Source organism: Merops nubicus, unplaced genomic scaffold (genome assembly GCF_000691845.1).
Source record: "Merops nubicus isolate BGI_N331 unplaced genomic scaffold, ASM69184v1 scaffold4698, whole genome shotgun sequence".
NCBI lineage: Eukaryota > Metazoa > Chordata > Aves > Coraciiformes > Meropidae > Merops > Merops nubicus.
Window position 1 is genome coordinate 53,307 of NW_008626240.1, and position 25,432 is coordinate 78,738.

Genomic DNA, 25,432 nt, shown 5'->3' on the forward strand with positions numbered 1-25,432 from the left:
AAATATAAAATTACAAACCAAAATATATTCTTTTCCTTACAACATCACATACTTTTTTTTTTTTTTACCATAATCTGATTTCTATCTTATGCTGGTGCTAATAGGAAAAAGAAAAAAGCATTTCACTTCAATTCTCAACATGTCTATATTTTCCAAGAGCAATTCTTAGAAAATTGCAAGAGGCTATGTCTAAGGTCATATGGACCTACAACAGTGGATTTCTTTATGTTATGAAATCGAGATCTCAGAATTGCAAGTAATAAATATGATTTTGATAAGCACTTCTACACAGGGAAATAAGAAATTCCTAAAAAGTTTCCTGTGAAGCACCTTCTTCTTCATGTCCAGTATTACTCTGTACTTATAAATAATAAAAAAGAAGACTGATAACAGTAGCTTTATGTAAGCAAGCTTAAAAATCACGCTCAGATAAGTGCTTTTGACCTAAATCTTGTAGCGCCTCGATCTGACATATAACCCCACAACTGTGAAATTCTGTATGAGATTTAGCAGTTTGAAGCTGCCAACTGACCCAGCCATAAAGCAGCCAGAGATAAGGATTTAAGGTACGATATGATACAATTAGACATTCACCTCCTATTTATTTCAGTCCACTTCAGTATTTAACCTACTTAAAAGTTGCAAACTTTTTATTAAAATGTAAATGCTACTGTGCTGTGTGTTTATAGGCAGCTAACGACAAGAAAAGACTCTCATAAATTAGATTTCTATGAATGAAAAGAGTAAACAGGAGATGCTTCTGCAAAACTCTTCTAGACGTGCAGAGATAAAGGATGGTTCTACCACACGAAATAATCAGATACAAAAATAGCTGTTCAGAAACAGCACACCTAAGGAGTACTTTAATCAAACATTTAGGTTACCTGCCAAAAGGACCATGATCTCTTCAAAATGCAATGCGGATTAAAGTGTTATCTAACACAAGCAGAAAACTAACCTTGGAGTGGAAGTTCGAAATGTGTTCATCATAATTTTCATGTCTTTGGATAGAGAAACCAGCTTTTTCAGCTAGATTGCAAAACTGGTTTAAAGTCTTCCCTCTGAGTGGAGCAAATACCATTGCTTTTCCCTAGAACATTAAAAAGAGAATTTATGCATTTTTAAAGCTGGAAGGGGACCAGATATAACATACACCTGACTAAGCTTTTAATATACTCAAGCTAGAAAAGTCAATTGTTCCCTTGGTAAAATACTAAACCAGGATAATACAAATAATAGTTAAAAATACGCAACACTTCAGTGATTAAACAAATGTAAAATAGAAAGTAAAAAATAAATATTTTCTTTAGACAACTGCCAAATGTCATACATCTCTGCTCCTTTTCATATAACATGGGCTATGAATTACCAAAATAAACCACAGAAAAAGCATAGAAAACATCCACTCAATGCAAAATCCATTTGTCAGCTCATGATCATGCAAAAACTGTAAATAATGATTTCCTTTTTTCACTCTCACACACAGAAAAGCACCTCCCATTTGCTGTCAGTGGAGTTACAACAGTGTAAAACAAGGCAAAATAGGAAGCAAATGAGACTCAATCATTAATTTTTAAAAGATATTTTAAACTACCTGAGCAGAGCAGCCAAATTTGACCTTAAATTGGTAAATTGCATTTAAAACAGGATTTAATGTTCTTGCCTAGTAATTCCAGATCTTTCAAGATGATCAGGCCATTTATGATGCCCAAGCAATACATTATGCTCCATTACCTAATATTTTTGTTCATCCTTCTGCATTTCAGAAAGCAAAAATGACTGTACCTTAAACTGATAGTTTTTAGACTGTGCAAAAGGACTAGCCCAAAACCTAACCTACTCCATACAGCATCTCTTGAAATCTTATTTGCAAAATTAATTCTAATTGGCTGAATACCGTGTTCTGTCACATGGAATGAAAACTGGTTGAAGAGCTGTAAACAAAGGTTAATACAAGTCAACACCATATCACGCAGAGGGCAGCCACAAAGTTTACTGTGAGTTCTTGTATTGAACTTCTACATTAATGAGAGTGAAGACTAATATTTGAGGTGCTATAACCAACTAGAGACAAAAAGAAATATTTTTAGGGACCTGAAGAAATTATAAAATTATTACACGCCGTAGAAGAACATTTGGCATGAGAAAATGCTGTCTTGTATATGAGAGGAAAAAAGTGATCAGAAGAGAGAATTTCTATGGGAACTCTGGAAAGTTACAATGCTGACACAGCTACCTAGTGAGGAGGACAGGGAACAAATCTGCATGTGACAGCTCACGCACACATACGCTGAGACAATGCCCAGTGAGGCAGCAATAAAAACTCTACATCAGTATCTGTGGGACCAGTGTGTACCTAAAAGACCCCAACCACTAATACCACAGCACTGTCTTCTCACAATGACTCTGTGAGATACAGAAATACTGTTATCCTCACCTTCCTCATGGGAAATTGAAGCACAAAAGAGACCTAGGGCAATACCCAAAGCAACTCACTTTTGTTAATTTGTGTAGCTATAACTAATTCTGTGGCTAAATAGGAGTTGCAGAGGGGTGTAAGTCTCACTGAAGGTGCTGGAATTGCTTATGTAAATGTTAGGTCTGAATATAGGCTCTGCTCTGGATGAAAAACATTAAACACGGGAAATCCACAAACAGTTCCCTCACGTCCTTGGCATGCTTTAATGTCCTCAGACAGAAGTGGGCAGCCAAGGCAGCTTTCAGCTGAGGATACTCCTGCTGCCATCTCATGCACCCCAGGAACGTTGTTCTGCAGAGACCCTTTCCCAGCACAAGCAGGATGAGCCTTCTCTGGAGTCCCCCATGTTCATGGGTAGCTTCACAGTAAGGTCACTGTAACATGAAATGTCCCCTGCCCAGGGCTTGCTTCACAGGAATCACCCAGGACTTCAGGAATGGCTAAACCTTGTGAACAGAGACTGCTGGAGGCCACATGCCCTGTGTTGGCCACTGATCCAGCAGCTTGGACGAGGAAGCACTGCTCACACAACAGCACTCCCTCACAGAGCTTTACTTGGAGTCAGCAGTTCACGTGGTCGTTCCATCTCGCCCTGTCTACCTCAAATTTAATTTGAAAGGGAAATACAGTAAACTAGAATGTAACATGGTATGAAATATCTCTTAAAAACAGACTGAAAATCTTGAAATAACTCCAAGAAAGGGGAATGGTCTTTTATGGAAATCATTACAGCTACTTCTGTCCAGCTCCTTAGTTGGTGTAAGAGCCCATTCATCTATTGAATCTAGAGTGCATCTAAAACACTTCATTGATAAAAAACAAGAAATCATGATTAAGTTAATACTACCATAATCTCCTCAAAACTGGCCAATTCTGTTCTATCATAATCTGGGTTTAAACACTTTCTTATGTTTTTAATTTCTTAGTTACTGTACAATAACAAAAATTAGACCAGTGGCCTGAACCTACACTTTGATAGACTATCCCAAGGCTGTTTTGTTCTAACTCAAAAGTGCCTCCCAGTTTAGGATGATGCATAAAGATCAAAAAGGCTTTTCCCCAGCTGGGGAAACACTTTCAGTAAACTCGTGAACAGAACACAGAGGAAAATGTCAGTTACAACTGATTGAAGTGTCACTAAAATGGTGCAGTAAGATAATGGGACAGATGTTCCATGTTTTGGACGTAAGTATGGCTGAGTTTACTCAACAATCATTATTAAATGCAGCCATTTGTGGGTATTAAACATGGCTCAATAGCATCCCCTTGACTTCACTTGGATTTTGAATGGATAGGCCACAGAAGAACCAAAGCCTTCTTAGAAAATGTTCTTAACTAGGGAAATATGCAAAGAAGCAATTGCTTATTCTGAGATTGATATTAAAAGTGCATTTTAACAATAGGGAAAAATAAAACTAAATGTTGGCATATCAAGTAGCATACTTACAAGAGGAGTAAAATATAGCCACTCAAGATAAATTTGTTTGATGTAAAATTCCAGTGCTTAATTCTTGCAAGTGGTTCAAAGGTGCCATTTGCCTTTGTAACAAATTCAGACAGAAACTTCATCCCCCAGTAACTCTGTGAGCTGCTCTTTTCTGCCTGCAAGAATTTCTAGTCCTCTCTTCCTGTGGCAGTACAACTGTCCATGGCACTATACTATGAATCAGATGACCAAAATGACCAGAGCCCAGTTTCCAGGAAAACAAAAAGTTACCCCAAATACATCATTCTGTGCTGTAAGGATTCCAATAGCCACAAATAGCATTCTTGATGAAAAAGGAAATACTGCAGATAAAATTATCTCTTTTAAAACTAAGAAGAGACTGCCTGTTGTGAATTTCTCCTTCAAAACAGCTTTGTAACTATACCCCTTATTTTCTGTTTACTCCACTTTTCATTTTGTTTTTTCTGGCTATAATTTTCCCTGAACTCTTCCATTTGAGTTGTACACTAGTTACACTTGAAAGATGTCTTACATCCAAATGTGTCTTCAATTTGAGATCATTCCTCTATCAATTTTGCATAATATTACCAATAAAGAAATGTAACTTTTAAATTTCAGATAAAATAATTCATGTAGAAGAGTGAACTTAATCGAAGTAGTTTATGCCTTAATTTTGGCATAAACTAATGCCCATGAATTATTCTTAACAATTGCAAATGGCAAATGAGTTCACTATTTTTCCTTTAAAGGCCAAAGTATGTAGTCATTTAGTAAAGTTTTCCCTGGTGTTACCCTTAGATTTATACAAGTTAACAAGAACAGTAAAAAAATATATATATTTTGTAGTTGTGATTGCATCTTCTCTTGGGGTCTCGAATGAGTATACACTTTTACATGGGTCTTTCAAACCATGAAACCATGCACTTGAAGGCATCTCTGTTCAACATGTACTTTTTGGACAAGAGAACTGATTTGTAAGGTGTCCCAGCTCCCACCTCACACAGTAGTTTGATATCCTCTTAGATATGAATGACAATTAGCAAGGCCATACTGTAAGTGGGTATCCATCCACATAACCATACAGAAAGTGGATTAGGCAAATGACTTTAGTTAAAAAATACAGTTCAGATAGTGGTACAAAACTGCAACAGAAATTCCTGCAAGGAGTAAGAATTTCTTAAGGTAGCTTTGCTGATAAGAAATAGGAACCAGGGCCTAAAATTTTGGACATGAGAACTGATTTATAAGGTGTCTCAGCTCTCACCTCACACAATAGTTTGATATCATCTTAGATATGAATGACAATTAGCAAGTTGTAAGTGTGTATCCACCCACATAACCATACAGAAAGTGGATTAGGCAAATGACTTTAGTTAAAAAATACAGTTCAGATAGTGGTACAAAACTGCAACAGAAATTCCTGCAAGGAGTAAGAATTTCTTAAGGTAGCTTTGCTGATAAGAAATAGGAACCAGGGCCTAAAATGCATAGCAAATAAGTACAGGCTCTGCTATTAATCACAATGTGCAGATGCAAGCCAGACTAGGAAGATGGGCAACAAAAAGCCATCTCCCTTTACTCCATATACATTCACAAAGAACTGTAGATCATCTGCTCTAAAAAAAACCCAGAAGTGTATTCTGAATTTGAATTAGCTGACTGGAGTTAAAAAGTAACAAAGTCAGGCCAGTTTTGGTTTAAAGTCAGGTTAACAATTCCTAAATTGTCTACAGATGGGAACTTGAGCTACAAATCCTACTGAAAACTGAAGCTGCCTTATCATCATTGTTTGTAAAATCAAATTCTCTGGCTGGGATATCAGCATGGGTAAAGAATGCATGTGTGTGTGTAGTCATGTTTTTGGCAATCTAGACCAGCAGACCACGATTAGCTGTGAGCAGGAGACAAAGCAATGAACAGCTACTCTTCCACTGCACCTAGAAGCTGTTGCCAGGTCACAGTTACCAGGGCACCTATTACACACTTCTCTTCCTGCCACTCACACTCTTTTCCCCCAGTGTCCTTTCATGGAGCCAGTACAGTGGCCTGCAGGGCTGCCTGAACAACCACACGTGATTTTTGTTTTTAAACTGGAATCAGCTTTGTGTTCCAGACCACCTCTGGTCCCAAAAATTATTTCACCCTGACAACTGATGGCATATCCTGAAAGTCAGAATCTATCACTCTAGGCAGGAGCTGCTTAACCTTCCCTCACTGCCACTAACAGAAATATCTCAGTAACCTTTTTGTCAGGGTGACTTCATTTCTCCTGTCTTCCTGGCAGCCTGGCCGCACAGCTCATTAAAATAATTCAGTCTTAAGTAACTTGCCTTAGGTCACTCAGGAAAGTCTATGATAGAACCAAGAATAGAAACCTGATCACTCTTAGCAAAGAATGGGATTACTTACATGACTAAAATGACTCAGTTTCTTAAGCCTTTGCACGTTTGGGTGTTCTACTCTTCTTAAAGAGAAAATCTCTTGTATGAAAAGTACAATGCAGTTTTTAAATAAAATTTTGAAGATGCACTGCTAATGTGAAATACTGTTGTTTTTAAATTGAAAGTTCACCTTACTGGAATATTTGTGTGTTAAGCATGAAGAATAAAATTCCTGTTTCAAATTCCTACTTACAGAAATTATTTCAAATGTTTTCTCATATTGTAATTTTTTTTTTTTTAATTCAAGATTATTTGTTGGGTGCAAGTATATGCCTATAACAGCTTTTTTTTTTTTTTTTGGCTGCAGGTGTCTCAGATTTAACAGCCAATTTAATAGATTAAGACTGGTAAAATGTTTCCTCAGTGACATTCATGTAGAACATGTAAGCATTATATGAAGAGCTTAATTTCATTATGTTCTAAGGTATAAAACATGTAAACACAACGTTTCCTTAATGGAAAAAAAATCCAGCCTACAATATATACATGAAGGTTTTGTTCATTTTATATAAACAAATGAAAACAACAAATAATCTTTCATAATAAATAAATACACAAAGGTTACAATTGAAGGGATTACAAATGACAGAAGCCAACATAAAAACTTTCAATATCATACTTTTACTTTAATATGAAGACATTATTATCAAAGGAAAATACTTGAGAAACGCTTTGATAAAAATAATCTCATGCTATCTTTGAAGCGGTTTCATTTATTTTACTACCCACTGTGTTCCTTATCAGAAGGCCAAGTATAAGAAGTTTCCTAGTTTATGATTAGGAAAGAATCTGATAGATTAGAAGACTCAATTGAAGTTGGACATAATAAGTATTAAAGTATTACATGACATTAATCCTGCCATTCCATTACTCTCTCAATCATTGTGCACAGACTAATTATTCTGAAGCCAGTGTTCAGGAGAAAATAGAAACATACTTACACTGGGTTGGAGTAATCTCTTTATTGCATCAACAAGGCTAGCTCTGTACTGGTCCAGAAACAGGCTGACATTGAGAAGAGAACAGAATCCAGATTAAAATGGGGTTTCAATTCTAATGATACTAATGCAGATAAGTACAAGGCTAATTACATATGTTTACACAATGCTGTAAAAGAGAAGCTGTGGTCTACATCTCTGCCCAGTTCAGATACTTTTAAATATTAAAAAATACATAAAACCAAATATAATCTAAACCAAAGTCGAACTATCAGCATGAAACAGATACTTAAATAGTTGAAATTCACAGATCACATATGCTAGTTATTAAAATATTACCATATCAGAAATCAGGATCAATATACAAAGTTAATGTTGTGGGGTTTTTTGGTTGGTTGGTTGGTTGGTGGGTTTTTTTTGTTTGTTTGTTTGTTTTTTAAATACAAGGAGTCTGTGTGTGTGGAGTTTTTACAAGTGTTTTCTATTGTATTTCAGGTGTTACTGTTAAGGTTATTTTTTTTCCTTTTACCTTCACAATTGTGCCATTAATTCATTATTATGTCTTATGTATATTTCTTCTATTTATGTATCTGTCTACCTATCCCTATAAAGATCTACAAGTCCCTCCCTCTTCTCTCCCTCAAACACTGTTCAAATACATAACAGAGAAGTCCTCTCTCAAGAGTGAAATCCTTCATCTCCAGCACGGGTCCCGCAAGGATAGCAGCAGAGGCAATTTTCCCATGCAATGTTGCCAACATGCTCAGACCTATTTTGGCATGATTACCTCATGATTTGAGGGGATAATTCATTCTTCATGCCCCTCAGTATCTTAATGTCTATACTAATAGTGGCAACCAGGGTGCCAATCACTCTTGACTAGATATTTGTGGACATGTAGTTACTGTGGATGAGAGTGCATTTACAGTGGTTAGTGAACAGCCATCAGAGAGCAACTGATGCCTTTCAGTCCTTACTGTCATGGGCTGTGTTTATATTGGTGGTTCAGATAAGAAACTCTACCAAGAAGACACAAATAATGTGATTCCTTCTTCACTGTTTTTCATGCTTTCGTGTAATAAAAACATGTGTCAAGCTCAAGTTCTTCACTACATGGTATTTTATCCATTCCTTCCAATTTTTTTTCTACACTCCTCTTTCCTTTATTTTTAAACATCTCTTTCTGGAGAGATGTGGTTATTTTTTTATCAGTTTTGAAATTTCTAAAATAATATAAAGAATATATTAAATATAAATATATAAGTAATACATGAAAACATTGAAGGCAAAAAAGTGGTCTGGCAACCACATGCCAGTCATCAGGCACAGGCTATGTGTGGATATTTAGGCAAGGACACCCCACAGTTACCAAGGAGAATACAATATTAAGTACCACAGGGTCAAGCAGTTGTGTAAGAATCTCTAAAAATAACTTCATTTTCTTCAACATAAACCACTTCAAGCTTGCATACATTTACAACTTGCTGAGATCCTGTGTAAACAGAAGTACATTGCAAATGAAAAATGCACTTATAACACTTGCATTTTTGAAACTGGTATAGAGGAAACACAATTTTGGGGCATCTAAAATTACTTCTTCATGGATGTGCATAATATTCTCTCTTTTGTTACAATGGGATAAGGGCACAACTGTTGCTATCAATCTTGTTCCTTTACAGTGAGAGAATTACAGGCCTTTGTCCACCAGAAACTGAGTATTTGAGAGCTCAAATAGTTACATGACCTGCTAGATTAGAAACTTTAATAATACCTCTTCTGTCTAACGCCAGCTGATATTTTGGTGGTATGGGATGTAGACCTTTATCCCTTTCAGCTTAGGAAACTCAGGTAACCTGGGACAGTTGCCTTGGCTCTGCTCCCAAGTTGTCCCTGGTCTCCAAAGGGCCTGTCCCTAGGAACAGGACCTACATACTCTGACCAGAGGGAGAAGGGAAGGCTGGAAGCAGTATTAATGCAATGCTGTGACTCCACAGAACATCCCTATCTCTGAGCTGGAGGATGCCTCGAATGAGGAAAATCCTGAAGAAGTCAGGGCAAGGTCAGCACAGGATTTGGCCCACGCAAGAAGATTTAGTCACGCTGTATCTCTTACCAGTAGAATTTGTATGACTAAATATTACCACAGCATACTGAATATATACCTAAGAGAACCCTTTAAAGCTCACGACACCTCAGTGAAATTAAATAATATATTGTTTTAAAACATCTGTGCTCAGTTCTCACACCTCAGTTCAAATCTGGTTTAGCTGGTCGTGACTTTGGTGGTAAGGATGCTGTGAAAGCAGTAGCTCAGGACAGGAATAGCAAGGTTTCCTCAGGCCAGCAAGGAAGATTCAGATCACAGCAGTAAAGAGGCAAGAAAGGCAAGAGCACAGTTGATGATTTAGCCTTTGTTTAGTCAGTGCTCTTAACCTGTGAAAACTGAATGAATCAGGCAGACAATCCTGTCACCTCTCTCCTCTTCTTTGTTTGGTTTTTAATTTTTAATTGCCACTAAAACCAAAAAGAAAGTTTACAGAAAAACTGTATCAAAGCCACAAGGAAATAAATTGAAAAAACAAGTAGGTTCTCAGTTTGCTTCATGCTAATAACCTTTTATGTTGTGCCTTGCAACAAGGGACATATATTTCATAGGATATAAGGTGAACTTATTTTGCCTTTTGCATACTTTGCAACAGCTACAAGGGCTTAGTTTACAGGTGTACTTCAGACATCATAATATTAATGTATAGTGCATGATGTACAGAGCCATTTAACTTTTTGTTCACCTTCAAGTACATGGCTGACATAGACATAATGGGAAAAACAATAATCAAAAATCTGCAGCTCTCAAGAGCTTTGGAAGATTCTTGGTTTTGGCCTCTCCATACAGATTTTTCCTCCTGTATTCATATTCTTATAATGCCAGCATTTGCATGACTCCACGTACACAAGTGTAGGTCAAACTAAAGCCTAAAATTCTGGCAGCCCTCACCCGGCCTTAAAAAAATTCCCCTCAAAAATATAAGGTGGGTGAATATGCTTTAAAAATTCCATTATTTCATTATTTTCCCCCAATGTATCCTTCTTCCAGGTGTGGCCTCAGCAAGATTTTTTTTCTCCCTTATTTTTATCTCATATTTGACATTTTACAAGTTATTTCGGAACTGCTGAACCACGAAACTATTTTTATTGTTAAAATCCTGAATGGTTAAATAATGAGTAGCTTTCACAGTTTGCCTCTTATTTATTTTATAATCTAGTTGAGCTACTAAATTTAGCTGTTAACTAATAGACTGTCTGTTCTGGGAAATAACTTATTTTCCACTCCTGCACACAAGGTTTATGAAAGTCTGACTGTAAATATATGAATATAAACATATTGCTGCTTGTTGTAATCACGTAAATTTTTACTTGAACCTCCATGTGGATTTGGAATATGTTTATGAATAGAGCTTGTTTTAATGTAAATGGGATCAAGCAGTACCACTGGTTAGCTATTCAAAGAATCAGACAATATCACCCTTGCTGGAAATACCTCAATAAAAATTTATCCATGTACCTAATATTTGAACTCAGATATTTTGCTTTCTAGTTCTCTGTTCTAATCTCAGATTTTATTGACTGAAAACAAGCTATATGATGGTGTTAAACTAAATGCAATCTATTCTATCTGTTTTTATCACTGCATACTTCAGGTTATAACCGAGGAGCTAGAAGAATAGATGTTTAGGGTTTTTTTTTTTGCTCTTCAGTGGCAGCCCAAAAAATTCAGAGAGCAAAAATCCTTCGAACAAATCATCTTCCTTCTCAAGATGATTTTGTATCTCACAAAAAAAGTACATGAAAATGAAAAGATTTCAGTTTGACAAAGCATGGAACATTTTTTTTCCACAGCCTTTTCATGTACCAGAAAACCTAGCGTCCATAACTAAAAGAATGATTTCAAAAAGAAACAAACAACAATAGGATTTTTATGCTTATTAAACTATATATATGGGTGCTTGCAATAAGAAAATAGAGACAATTTGTGAATAAAAACATGTACGTTAAACTAACTTGCAGATTTCTATTTTTTAGAAATTTATAAATATTTATACACTTACCTGCACCTTAAGTGCTTCAAAATAAATGTACAAAATGCAGGGATTGCAAATGCATTATGTATTTTACCTGTCATGTTTGATTCTTTGTTTTCTAAAGAAACTACACTGTTTCCAAACAGACTGGGAGGAGTATTAGGCAAGAATATTACTGAAAAAAATAACTTAAGTCTTGCTCCACTCTGCTATTCTCTCAGCACAAATAGGATGACATGGTGTGAGTATCAAGAATACAAGAGATGGCACTGCCAGGTTGTTTTGATATTTGTGTGAGGAACAAATTTAACTCTAAATCTCTTGGCAAGACCTTGCTTCACCCACATAATCTGGAGAACATCCATATGTGAGCCTTGTCTAAGCCTCCGAGAAGACTGCTGCCCTCCTGCTCATGTCCGCCAGCACTCTGATCTGACTTTCATACTTAATCTGATCTAATCCTGTCCAGCATTAACTTCATCTGTGCAATGAAACCTGGAGTATCCATTCTAATATTTGGTGAGGAAGGCATTTACTAAATTACTTGCTGAAATCATATGGTGTTGTTTAGCTCCTTATTTTAATCAGATGATGCATCTCTGAGGCACATTATCAGCGATTAGTTAGAAACCCTTCTCTGTCCTTTTTGGGAACAAAGAACTTTTCTGAAATTAAATGCTAAAAGAAATGAAGCACTGTTGCATCCTGTCAACAAATGGGTATTAGACAAAGGAAAAAAGATGACTAAACACACTTTCTTCATTGCTATACAAATCCGGCAACTTTTTTGAAATAAGAAAAATTTGCTTAAATAGTAAAATATCAAAGGGAAAAAAAAAAACCAAAATTATTTTAGAGAATATTTTATCAGAAGCCACTTAAAAAGAATATTGTTTAAAAAGACAATAGGCAGCTTTGTACCTCTCTTTGCCTTTTTCCTTTAACTATTTCTTAGCAAGATACAGAAATCTGATGAACTGAACTGTCCTAGGAAATCCCTGCTTTCAGAATTTGGTCTCTCACACAACAGTTAGGTGCAACAAAACAAGCATCATTTTCTGTTTTGGATATTTAAAGGGTCAAGAGCAAACACGTATGAAAGACAAATAAATTGAAAAATACCTACTCTCCTAAGCAAAAATGTGCAGATCTCTTTTTACGTTTTCTCCGTTTCTATAACACAAATAATTAATAACATACCATTTTAAAAGTTAGCATGCAGCAAATACAGCACAGTTCTGCAAATCCAGTATCAGAAAAGCGTTGTGTCAATCATCAATTTGCATAAATTATTAAACAATATAACACATTTTAACGTGTATCTATCTTCTCCTAAATGAAGTGCTGTACTCTTATTGTTTTACTAAGAATTCTCTTAGCATTAACATGTGCCTGCGTAAATAATATAAAGCCTATGTCTACAAATATTGCTGTCAAATTGATTTAGAAAAGGGTCCTGAAAACATTTTTTTTTTTCCTCAGAAAGATTTTCCAGGGAGCAAAAAATATATCCCCTTATATCAATAGTCAGATCTTTCCTAAGAAGTAAGCTAATTGAGCTGTTTGTGTTGATAAACTCCCTTTTCTCCAGACTGTTCCTCACTGAGCCATAATTATTTGCAATTTGCCTAAGTCGTCCATTTACTGATACGTCAAGCATGAAACAGAGGCAATTCCAGAAAATGGAAATGCTTCTCAAAATCAATCTTTGGGAAATAATGTGGTAGAAGTTACTGTGTGATAGAAGACTACCTTATAACTGTCACATGGAGATGAATATTAATTTGTTGAGGTTAAGGTGGCTTTGTGCTTCATTTGTTGACTTTGCTTAGCCATCAGCAAGCAGCACAGTACAATTACTGCAGCAAAGCTATTTTTCTAACATGAGTTTTATGATTTTTATGTACTTACCAGTCAGCACACATAACAATGTCAAAATGTCCTTCCAGTTGAGAGACATCTGTCTCATTATCCCATCGTAAAATGCTAGAGGAAAAAAAAGATTTTTTTTAAAGGAAGAAAAAAAGGACTTACATTTTTCATCTTGAGATTTTTGAAGTATTAATATTATTCTTATGTGACACAGAAGTGTTTTAAAAAGTACACACTCGATACCTTCAAAGATGAATGTAGAAATATTAATCTGTGCATTTTTTAAGGTTTCAAGTCCCGAAGCTGAAGAGTTATTTTTTATTGTAACAGAAATGGTATCCACACAGGTTCTGATGCTCTGGTGAGCAGACCACCAGCAAACATGCATTTTTGAATTAGTGGCACATGTACAGCTTCAGATTTTTACTCAGTAACACCACTGCACAAGGAAGTGAAGTCAAAGTATCGACAGTCTGAAGGAAACAGGAATTTGCAGAACAGATGTGAATTCATGGATCTCCATTACATCTGGTGGGAATTCAGTTGTGTTCCTCATTGATGAAGTGAGCACTCCCTTGAGCTCCAGGGAGGAGGGACAGGGTGATAAAATGCTAAGCTTAACTTCAATGCCAGCTATGTTGCCTCAGGCAAGCTTCAAAATACAGTAGTGCTGACTCTGTCAACACCTATTCCCTCATAGGTGGTAAGCTATTTACTTCTAAGGTACTCAATACTAGGCAAAAAAGCACATTTACACAAAGTTCTTCTTTGATTATAAATGCTGCTTATTTATGAAGCTGCCATGAAGAATTACAATACTTTGCTCCCATTTAAAAAACAGGAACTAGTATTGGAATTTACTGCATACTTAAAATATCATTACCCTGAAGATTTGAAGCTGCATTTCTATTTCTAGGCTATTGCTTAAAAAAGAATCTATCTTTCTTTTTCATTTCCTGGTTATTTATAATAGAAAGTAGATAAATATTTATGGGAAAAGCACTTGTGGGGGAAGGGTCTAATCTGATCTTGTCAGGTTGTGCATGCTTATCTCAGTTTTGTATGAGTCTTGACCAAATAGACCCTTTAGTCTTCCCGCAGCTATAATCTACTTCTGGTTAAAAGCCATCTCCATTCACATTCTACTCCTAATATTTAACTGAGGATCAGTTATAACGTGTTCATTCAGAAATGTTCCATAAGTATACAGGAAAAAAGGGAAATGTTACACAGCAACAACACTATATGCAAAAAAGGCTTGTAAATACATACACACGTAGATACAGAGCCAGAAAGAATTAAGATAGCACAATATGTGTGTACCTGTGCAGAGATGCAAAATTTGAGAGAGAATGCTTTTAAAACATGGAAATGATGAAAGGAGAGGCCCAGTTGGTTGGGAAGGCTTTGATTATGTGGGGCTCAGTATAACTGAACCGATATGGACTCATTAGCCCGTTTGCCCTCCTGGAATTTACTGTGACAATCCAAACAGAGAAAAGAGTAGATTAATTTAATTTTTTTTCCCCTTCAAATTGAAAGTAATCCAGATTTTAGAAGCCGAGGTAGCTTTGCACACTGGCACGCAGCAGGCATCCAGTAGTGGAAAGTGACAAAGGAGAGTTCTCACTCTCAGCTGCTGGCTGCCTGCTGCCTACCAGCAGCTTTTTCAACCCTGTTTCCGTGGAAACTTAGGTTAGAATGGTGAAAATTAGGTAAAGGTAAGTTTTGTGGGTTTAAAGCACGCACTCTAATACTTTAAGAATCCTGAAGCAGAACTGGAAATTGGTGGATGAACTGTGAGCCTTAAAAGGCCACCTTAGGTTCTCATTGCAACAGAAACAGAGATCTGATCAGTACCACTATAGGGATTTGAATTATGATTTTTTAACCCATATATTTACTATACTTTACACATACAGTTTGGAAGGCAGCACAGGTGCCTCCTCCTGGAAAAAAACAACCACACCTCTCTCATGTTACTGTCAGGTTCATGCTGAGCATCCAAAAGACAGCATTTTCTCTGCACACCCAGTGTAGGCACAAAGGAGATGGTGTGGGTAGGTAAAAGCTCAGAAACCAAAACGCTGAGGAAAACATGGAATTGGTGAGTTGCCAGGAGCATGAGCAGTGGTGCAATGTGACTGGCATGTGCTCTGTCAGGAGGAGTGAGCTAAGGCCTCACGTCCAGCCATAAGCCTGTATTCCTCCATTTTTCTGATCTAGCACCAGGGCTGCTCTTTGCCTCTAGCTTCAGCACAGTTGCATTCCCAAAGACACGATAACTATGCGTAAGCCAGTGATAAGTCTACATAATTATCATACAAATTTTAAAAATCAGCTTTGCCATAAATTTTTAAAAGGTACAGGAAAATCTTTATTCCCACGGGGAAATAACCAGGTGAACTGCAGGTAGGCTCCATGAAATAAATACCAACAGGACTCGTTCTGATCTCACTCAGGATGTATGCACACTGGTGGCAGAGAGACAACTACAAGCTGTATATATTTATCCATTCCATCCTTACCCGAGTGCAAGTATGACTAGCAAAGGAAGCACAGCTAGGTTACAGGAAGCTCAAAACAGGCTGTAACCTCCAAAACTGTTTTGGTAGCTAACTCTGGGCTACCATACCCACACTGCTATCCTTTTAATGTTTCCACAAGTCTGCATGAGCTGGAATCAAACATCTGCACCTGTAAAGCAGACGTGCTTCCACAAATCATGGAATATGAAACAATTCTGCTCAGAGTCAGCATTATTACATCATTAACACTGGTGTCAGAATCAGCTATTTTAAGTTCTAGTGCTAATCCAAGTAGTGAATCAGAGTCAGGATGTATATAAATTCCATCAACTAGCCATACAAGTTCATGTAATCCAAAAACAGTTCCTAAGTGTGAAGTACAGGGAAAAAAACCCCCACTGATACTGCAAAACAACTCTGAGAAAGGTAAAGCTGTGTATATAGATATATAAATGCTTGTAGCTGTATTTAGTAAGGGGGTGAGGATCAATTAATTTTTTCAGAGATTAGTGAGGACATGACTCTTGGACATAGTTGACAAACCTGAAAGAAATACCAAAGGCTGTTTCCATTTCTATTTAAGGAAAAGCACTGCTAGGAAATCCAGAAAAGTGTTAAGTACAGAAATCTGAAAGTCTCAGTCTATAAGAAGTTTCCTTTAAGAAAAATAGATGTAAGTGTAAGGACTTTCAATCACCAGTACCATGTTGAGTAGCAACATGGAAATGTGCAGGTCTTAATATTTTCCTCTTGATTCCTTTCTAGTGAAGCCAAATTAGTGGACATAAACCACTTCTTTTCTGAAGACACTTTTCTTCCAGCAAAATAAGAATTTTTAAAGTTATAATGTTTATCTGTGTTTCTTTTGAGGAAAGATGCTAGCTAACTGCTGAAACTATTTTGTAAATTTGAAAAATGTGCTTTATGCTCTGTTTCTCTCCAAGCCACACTGTCAATGGCTTTTTTTTTGTGAAGACAAAGAAAAAAAAAACCCACAACATAATTAAGGCTGTGTAAAGTCCACTCCACGACATCTTGTACTGGCTTATTTAACTCATGAAGGTTTTGTTTCTTGCAGTCAAAAAAGGCATAGTTGAAAAAAAAAGATCTGAAACACACTGGAAACATAAACCAGTTTGGGAGCTATTTTTGGCTACAACAAAGGTTTTGTTTCTTGCAGTTAAAAAAGGCATAGTTTCAGAAAAAAAAAAAAAGGTCTGAAACACACTGGAAACATAAGCCAGTTTGGGAGCTATTTTTGGCTACAAAAGGCTGTGTAAAGTCCACTCGACGACATCTTGTACTGGCTTATTTAACTCATGAAGGTTTTGTTTCTTGCAGTCAAAAAAGGCATAGTTGAAAAAAAAAGATCTGAAACACACTGGAAACATAAACCAGTTTGGGAGCTATTTTTGGCTACAACAAGAACATTAAAAAATGAAATAGGCTGCAAGGGAAAAACACTACTGCACTGTTTAGCTAACTCTTAGGTCAAACTGATGGTGGTTGAAACTTGGTACCCACTAATGGCTGCTTTATGGCCTGTCTCAAATGAATTTGACCAGTTTTCAGAGGAAAAGTACCCACATCACAAACCTATTACTATAATTAGCAATCTTTATGGTAGTCCTAGCAAAAAGGACAAGGACCGAACAACCTACGGAGAATGAACTATCCTCTCACCTGCAGAGGTAGCATTTCCAAGTCAGGGATAAAGCATAGAAAACAGGCTGAGAAAATATGCAGTGATGCTTTAGTTTCCTAGGCTGTCAACCTTACATTATTCTAAAGCAACAAATTAATTTAAAAGAAAAAAAAAAACGCACAACAAAGCTGCTTTTTTTTTTTTTTACCCTTGATTTATCTTTTAAATCAAGCCAGAAAATGTGATTAGGTCAAGATAAAAGGAATTATAATAATAATAGAACAAAACGTTCAATTAAGAAAATAGAGGCTTTAAGTACTACCAATGTACCCCCAAATATCCCCTTGTATTTCAAAGAGGAAAAAACACAACAAAATAGCAAATGTTACAGGAGTAGTTATGGCTGCCAAGGCTGCACTTCCCCTGTACAGTAATTCTAATTTGTGGAGGATAGCCTGACAAATGTCAACATTCACTTTCTTACACTGGTAAACTATCTCAGCAATCTACAACAAAAGACCTGATTTTACCAGGTTTTTATTTCTCATGCAAAATTCCTCATTACTATTATTATTCAACTTCTCTTATTCAGTGTTTGTCTTCCTAGCGTGCCTAGGCAGGTAACTTACACAAGAAAAAAAAGGTTAAGTCTCTGATTGTTAAAACTTGAAACATTTCCAAGTCCCTTGGAGATGTTCTTGTGATGAATGGCATAGGCTAAAGTAGCTCTCAAGTTAGAGAAAAGTAGTTGTGCAGGCAAAGACAAAAAGTCTAAATTAAAAGAAAGGACAAAAGACACAAAAGCTTTCCTTGCTTCAAAATGTACCAGTAATTTTAATAAAGATTTTAAAAACTTGTCCCACTTAGCAGATGAACAGCTACCAAGAACCTCTATCTACCCACCTCTTCTTTTCATGTTTTAATTTAGGCTCCAGTCTTTGAAAAACGTTATTGTTGGCAAGTATACAGGCTCAGGTATGTCTGAGGGCTCATCTGAGTGTGTCTATGACATCAGTACAGGCTGGGGGATGTTGTGATAGAGAGCAACCCTGCAGAAAAGGACAAAAAGCTGGACATGAGCCAGCAATGTGCACTCACAGCCCAGTTGAATACTGGGCTGTATCAAAAGAAGTGTGGCCAGCAGAATGAGAGAGATGATCCTGCCTCTCCACTCTGCTCTGGTGAGACCTCACCTGGAGTACTGTGCCCAGCTCTGGAGTCCTCAGCACAGGAAACACATGGAGCTGTCAGAAAGCGTCCAGAGGACGGCCACAAAAATGATCAGATGGCTGAAGCACTTCTCCTATGAGCACAGGCTGAGAGAGCTTGTTCTGTCTAGAGAAGAGAAAGCTCTAGGGAGATCTTATGGTGGCCTTCCAGTGCCTGAAGGGAGCCTACAGGAAAGCAAGGGAAGGACTCTTTACAAGGGCATGTATCAACAGGACAAGGGGCAATGGTTTTAAACTCAAGCAGAGTAGATTTAGATTAGACATTAGGAGGAAGTTCTTTACTGTGAGGGTGGTGAAACACTGGAACAGGCTGCCCAGAGAGGTGGTGGAAGCCCCATCCATGGAGACATGCAAGCCCAGGCTTGATGGGGCTCTGAGCAGCCTGATCTACTTGGGGATATCCCTGCTTACTGCAGGGGGGTTGGACTAGATGACCTTTGGAGGTCCCTTCCAACTCAAAGCATTCTATGATTCTAATGAACCAATCAGGTTCATGAACACTTTTCATGAACAAAAGGCACCATCAGAATGTTTATTCACACTTTGATATTTGTTTGCGATTCCTCAGTTTTGTATAAAGATCAAGAAGATGGATTTTGATTTAGTGACAGAGTCACTGCACACACCTATCATTACAACTCCTCTCAGGAGTCCTGCAAATTTGCCTACTATCATTTCCCCATCTGTCCCATTATAGTCTCATTAGTCTGCCAAAAGGCATCATCAGAAAGTTTATTCACAGTTTGATATTTGTGATTCCTCAGTTTTGTATAAAGATCAAGAAGATGGATTTTGATTTAGTGACAGAGTCACTGCACACACCTATCATTACAACTCCTCTCAGGAGTCCTGCAAATTTGCCTACTATCATTTCCCCATCTGTCCCATTATAGTCTCATTAGTCTGCTCTTATTCCTCCAGCTTCTCTCACCTGCCTTTCTTACCTTCACTGCTTCACTTTGCCTTGTATTCTCATCCATTATCTTATTCCTACAGTGTATATCTGATTTGAATAGACCAAGGTTAAATTTTCAACTACAGGTACCCAACATCAACTATTTTCCCTTTGCTGATGGACATTTCCTTCTAACAATGTCCTTGCAGTTTTGCCAACTTGCATATCACTTATCTACTTTTCTCAAAGTATACTGATAATTTTTTCAGCTAGGCTCAAAATCTGCACTTTATTCTCATTCTTCTGGACCTTTCTTCTCTCTTCAGCCCACTAAAATCTTGCTATTAATTAGAATTTTTAATTCCACTGTTTTCAGTTTGGTTTTCTTTAACTGTCTCTTACTGCTTTTTCAGTGTGCTCTTCTAGAGATTATCTTCAGACCTTTCCCACATTTCTGATAGTATAATAAGGTTCCACCTCAACCTCTTCTTCTTCTTAATTTTACATCTGGACTATCTCACCCATAAAAGCTAAACCCAGCTACTCGCTTCTCTACTTCTCACTGTATTCAGACTCACAACTCAGCATTTTTCAAAGCCTCAACGAGTGAGAAACTCATCACTGCTACAGTACAACAAGGCAGTGTTGTTACCACCTTTTCTTCAACCCTTTGGACTTAGCTATCCAGACTAATCTAGATTTAGCTAAGATCTTTCTCTGTATTTGCATAGCTCATCCCTATTCAGATTTTGCATATTCTCTCTGCATAGGATCTCTAAGAAGTTTTTTATCTACCCACTCAACTTAACCTCTTGGCCATGTCACCATCACATCTTAACATTGCAACATTGTTCTCTCTGCTCTTGAAAAATGCAGTTTTGCCCTATTAATATTTATTCAGTAGGCTGCTGCAAAGATTGTTTTTCTTGCCTACAACCCTGATCTTGTCACCTTTCTCTTTGTACTCCTCCAGGTAAGTTGCATGTCTTCTTTCTTTCAAATGCTTCACAACAGTTCACTTCCCTATTTTTTATCTCTCATTCAGTATTGAAAAGACAAAGCCCCTTCTTTACATCAGTCCTAATGTCAGTCTACATCTTCCACTTAACTTTTCAAGTAAGCAACTTTACGATTTTTTTCCACTATGTTATCCATGAACATTTACAAACTTACTCCATTATCCTTGAAACTCTCCTCTAAAGTAGCACCTGCAAAAACTGAAAAGAGGCCAGGCTGCTCTTGAGCCTCCAGCTATGCCTATCATGCTGACTACAGTTATCCTCATTATCTCTCCTCACCATATCTATCTCTGGTCTTAGACCACATGTTCTTTAACACAAACTGCTTTTTTGCTCTGTGTTTATACAATGCCTGTTACAACAACTCACAATGAAACTTCATCATATTAACGTGGTAATAAAAAATAAGAGAAAACACTGAAATGAACTAAGGGTCCCTTCTAACTTGAGATATTCTGATTCTATCTCGGTTTTCATGCCTAAATGTTCTTTTTTAAAACTGTGTGATAAAGTTATGTGCTTCCCTTTTTCCTTATTCTGAGAAAATATTTTCTCTCTCTTATTCTGTAGAACATATTTTGCTAAAATTCAGATGGGAGCCTTACAGTTTTGTCTTCAAAAATAACAGTCCTAACACCTAGACATTTGCTGCATATCAAAAGCTACTAAATTTTGGGGACATAATAAATACACTGACTGTAAATACAACTGTTGCAGAATAAAGTTTTCCATTTTGTAGACACACCACAGCACAACATTCAGCGTAAGTGTGGCTATTTTTTTAAAAGAAGTGAGAACATTATGTATCAAAATGTTATTAATTAAAAAATACCACTGGTGCTTTTGCCTTTTTGCATTCCTCCTCTACATCAATACATTCTAAATCAGTCTTTAGTTAGGAGATTGAATACTGTTTTTTAGCAAGGTTCATTATGCATTAGTACTTTACGTGCAAAATGGCTGTTTCTCACATTCTAATTCAGACTGGTATGGTATAAAAACCCCACACCATTTCAAAATACAAGACAGCACAAGCACACGTTGCATGACTGTATTGCTATGATTGGTGAATGAAACCTTTGTAAAAGTTCATTTTGTGTGAAAATATGAAGGAAAAGAAGACAATTCCTTGCTCTACGGAAGGGAGTCTATCCATGAATAACGGGAAGACAAACAAGAGAACAAGAAGGAAAAAAAAAAGAGTGAGGAAGTGAACCAGGCAGGTCCTAGACTTCAAATTTCTGTATCAAGCCCATATATCTCAGGAAATTAATACTTATGTTTCAGAAAGATATCCAACTTTCCAAGATATTCACTACTTAAAAAACTACCACTTTCCACAGAAAGTATTATCATTCTCTCTGTTAATCTATTTTTTTTTCTAGACTGAATTTGTCTAGCTTCAATTTCTGTATCCAACTGATTTAAACACATTCACTACTTAAGAAACTACCACTTTCCATGGAAAGATGTTCTAAGGTATTATCATTCTCTCTGTTAATCTATTTTTTTTTCTAGACTGAATTTGTCTAGCTTCAATTTCTGCATCTTGTTAGGAACTTGTAAGCTAGATTAAAGATTGTAAAGCTAGACCTTCTATTAAAGATTTTTTTCCCCCACATGAGACTTCCAGATCAAAATCAATTCATTTCTTTGTCAAGTTAAGTAAACAGAGCTCTTTAACTCTATTCATTTCCAGACCCTGATTCACAATTCTGCCTCCTTCCTGAACCCTGTTCTTTTTAAGTATCATTGGTTAACATTTGAATAAGTGAATATTAATGAAATAAACAAAGATAACACTGTAAGCATCATTTGGACAAAAATTAGTTTGCTCCAATTTTCCTATGTTTGTGGCAAAGACTAGCCAAGGGCACTTGTGAAGGAGGGACCCTACTGAAAATATGTCAAATGCACTTGATGACTGCCTATTACAGTAGAGTGAAGGCAGACAAGGAAGTATAGACAAAGGTAACAAGATGAACCAGGAAACTGTAAAGTTGGGTAAAATATGGACGCACAAAGGAGCATAGGAATAAAACAATCTTTGATTCTAAAATCTCATTGACATTTTCTTTTAAAGGCCTGGGAATAGACATACAAGCTCTCTCGTATTACTGGTCTCCTCCTAGTTTTTAAATATTTTCTCTTTATATATTCTAAACTGGTCACACAAAGAAGACAGTCAAAACAACAATGCAAATTAAAATACGCTGAACCTTTTCAGTCAACACAACTGGCGGAAAGACATAAATAGGAAAGGCTTGGATGTTGGTGGAAGTCAGCTTGTGTGGCCAAAGAGTAGAGGAGGTTATTAGGAACAGGATGTTATTCCTCCAAAAGCTGAAGTCGTACCCAAATGAAGAAAGGATCACAAACTTGGAAAAATAAGATAATAAAATTAGGTGGGCCAAAAATGCACGTACTCTTTCTCCTGTTTTAAATCTCCCTGTCAGCTGGAGAACAGCATTTCAGAGAGGTGAAATGAATTCTTTGCAACAGTGTTCACTGTTGAAGAAACTGAAGAGAATTTCGCCACAGAAACCTTTTTTAATACACCTTCTGTAAAAGGAAGTCCTGCTTTATAAACCTTGAGCTCGTCCAAGGTCTTAACTCAGATAAGGGTGATCTGAGTAACACAGGCTGCTTCCAATTCTAAAAGGCTATTGGGCCAAGATCCTCACCAACAACGTTTATGGAAAGTAGACAGCCACTGGAGAAGAGTCCTGGCATGGCTAAATAATAAAACAAAATACAGGGAACAGGGTAGTAGTAAATGGTCAGTTCTTAAAATAGGAAATTATCAGTGCAGTTCCCCTGGGGCCTGTTCTGTACAACATATTTACAGGAGATGAGCAGTGAGGTGGTAAAGTTTGCTGATGTTTATTGAAGATGGTAACGAAAGAGCACACTGAAGAACTGCAGAAGGATGAAACTCCGTAATTGGACAATAAAATGACAGACAAAATTCAGTGTGGATAAGTGTAAAGTGCACAATGGGAAAAATAATTCTGACTTGATAAAGAAAATTAAGGTCTCCAAACCGATTATCATTGGAAAGCTTCTGATGTTGTGACAGTGTCATGAAAATACTAGCTCAGTGCTCAAATGCAGTCAAAAAGTCAAATCACTGTTAGGCATTTTTAGAAGAGGAATAGAAAGCATAATTATCCCACTACATATATCTATAATTTATCAAAGTAGCACAGAAAGGTTTGGGTTGGAAGGGACTTTAAAGATCATCTAGTTGCAACCCCCTGCCATGGGCAGGGGCACTTTCCACTAGACCAGGTTGTTCAAAGCCCCATCCAACCTGGCCTTGAACACTGCAGGGAGGGGGCATCACAGACTCTCTGGGCAACCTGGTACAGTGCCTCACCACTCTCACAGCAAAGAACTTCTTCCTTACATCTAATCTAAATCTACCCTCTTTTGGTTTAAAACCATTACCCCTTTTCCTCTCACTACATGCCCTTGTTAAAAGTCCCTCTCCAGCTTTCTCATAGGCCCCCCTTTAGGAATTGTAAAGCCATAATAAAGGAATTCCTGGAGCCTTCTCTTCTCTAGGCTGAACAAACTCAACTCTCTCAGCCTAACTTCGTAGGAGAGGTGCTCCAGTCCTCTGATCATCTTCAAGGCCCTCCTCCAGCCCTGCTTCAACAGGCTCTTTCTTATCTTGGGAGCCCCAAGAGCAGAATGTAGTACTCCAGGTGTGGTCTCACGAGAGCAGAATCACCTCCCTCGCCCTGCTGGCCATGTGTCTTTTGATGCAGCCCGGGAAGTGATTTGCTTTCTGGGCTGCAAGTGCACACTGCTGGCTCATATTCAGTTTTTCATCCATCAATAATAAGAAGTGCTCCTTCAAGGGGCTGCTCACAGTCCAGTCACTGTCCAGCCTGTATTTGTGCTTGGGCTTGCTCTGATCCACGTGCGGGACCTTGCACTTGGCCTTGTTGAACTTCAGGAGGTTCACATGGGCCCACCTCTTGAGCTTGTCAGGGTCCCTCTGGCTGGCACGCCATCCCTCCAGTGTGTCAGTCATACCACACAGCTTGGTGTCATCAACAAACTTGCTGAGGGTGCACACTGAATACAGGACTGATCACCCTCATCTGAAAATGAATCTGGAGAAGTTATAGAGCAGGGCAAGTATGAGCACAGGTATGGAATGATTTTCACCATAGTTCAGTTTCTGGTGATAGGGAGCTACAAATCCAAAATGGGCTTTGGGGTTGCCAAGCTGACAAAACCAAGTTCAACAAGTAAGCTTTCAAAAAGTCTGAATTTAGCAACACTCAGGTCATTCTGACCAATGAAAACAGCGAGTCTTTATTAAGACTGTCCTACGTTAATGGACCCTGTTACATGATCATGTGAAATCAGGAGGTTAGAACGTTGGCATATTTGAAGAACATTGCAGTAAGGTAAAATATTCACATGTTGGCAGTTACAGAGAAGGAGGTAATTAATATGAGAATAGAATCAGGCTGGTATAGTTCAGTAGTGTGTCACTGAATCTTCATTTGCTATTAGAATGGATGCCATTCAGACTTCAGAAAGGCTCTTTCTTTTTAGGTTTAATTCTGGAAGCTTATAAATTCATTACATTTGTAAGCAACACTAAAATCTCAGATAACATTATAACCTTTATGTTAAGACTTTAAGGAGAAGGAACTGTTACTTGTGGTCACACAGTCATACATTCTTGATGTGGGTTCTAATGTTGACAGTAGAAGGAACAGAGTATATGATACATTATTACTAATCAAATCAAAGGGTGCATCATGCCACAAGCATTTCTCTCACTGGCTTGATATTATATGTACTTATTTACTCTTATGTGGAATGTAATGTCTCTGA

General features: G+C 37.3%; 1 protein-coding gene across 1 annotated transcript in view; it reads right to left on the reverse strand.

Moving 5' to 3' along the window:
• Positions 1-25,432, reverse strand: part of CAMKMT (calmodulin-lysine N-methyltransferase) — a 66,541-nt gene that overhangs the window by 5,048 nt on the left and 36,061 nt on the right. The window contains exons 6-8 of the mRNA XM_008945928.1: positions 13,296-13,370; positions 7,309-7,372; positions 959-1,090 (exon numbers count right to left, since the gene is read on the reverse strand). Coding sequence (XP_008944176.1) covers positions 959-1,090; positions 7,309-7,372; positions 13,296-13,370 — 271 coding nt within the window. The remainder of the gene's footprint in view (positions 1-958; positions 1,091-7,308; positions 7,373-13,295; positions 13,371-25,432) is intronic.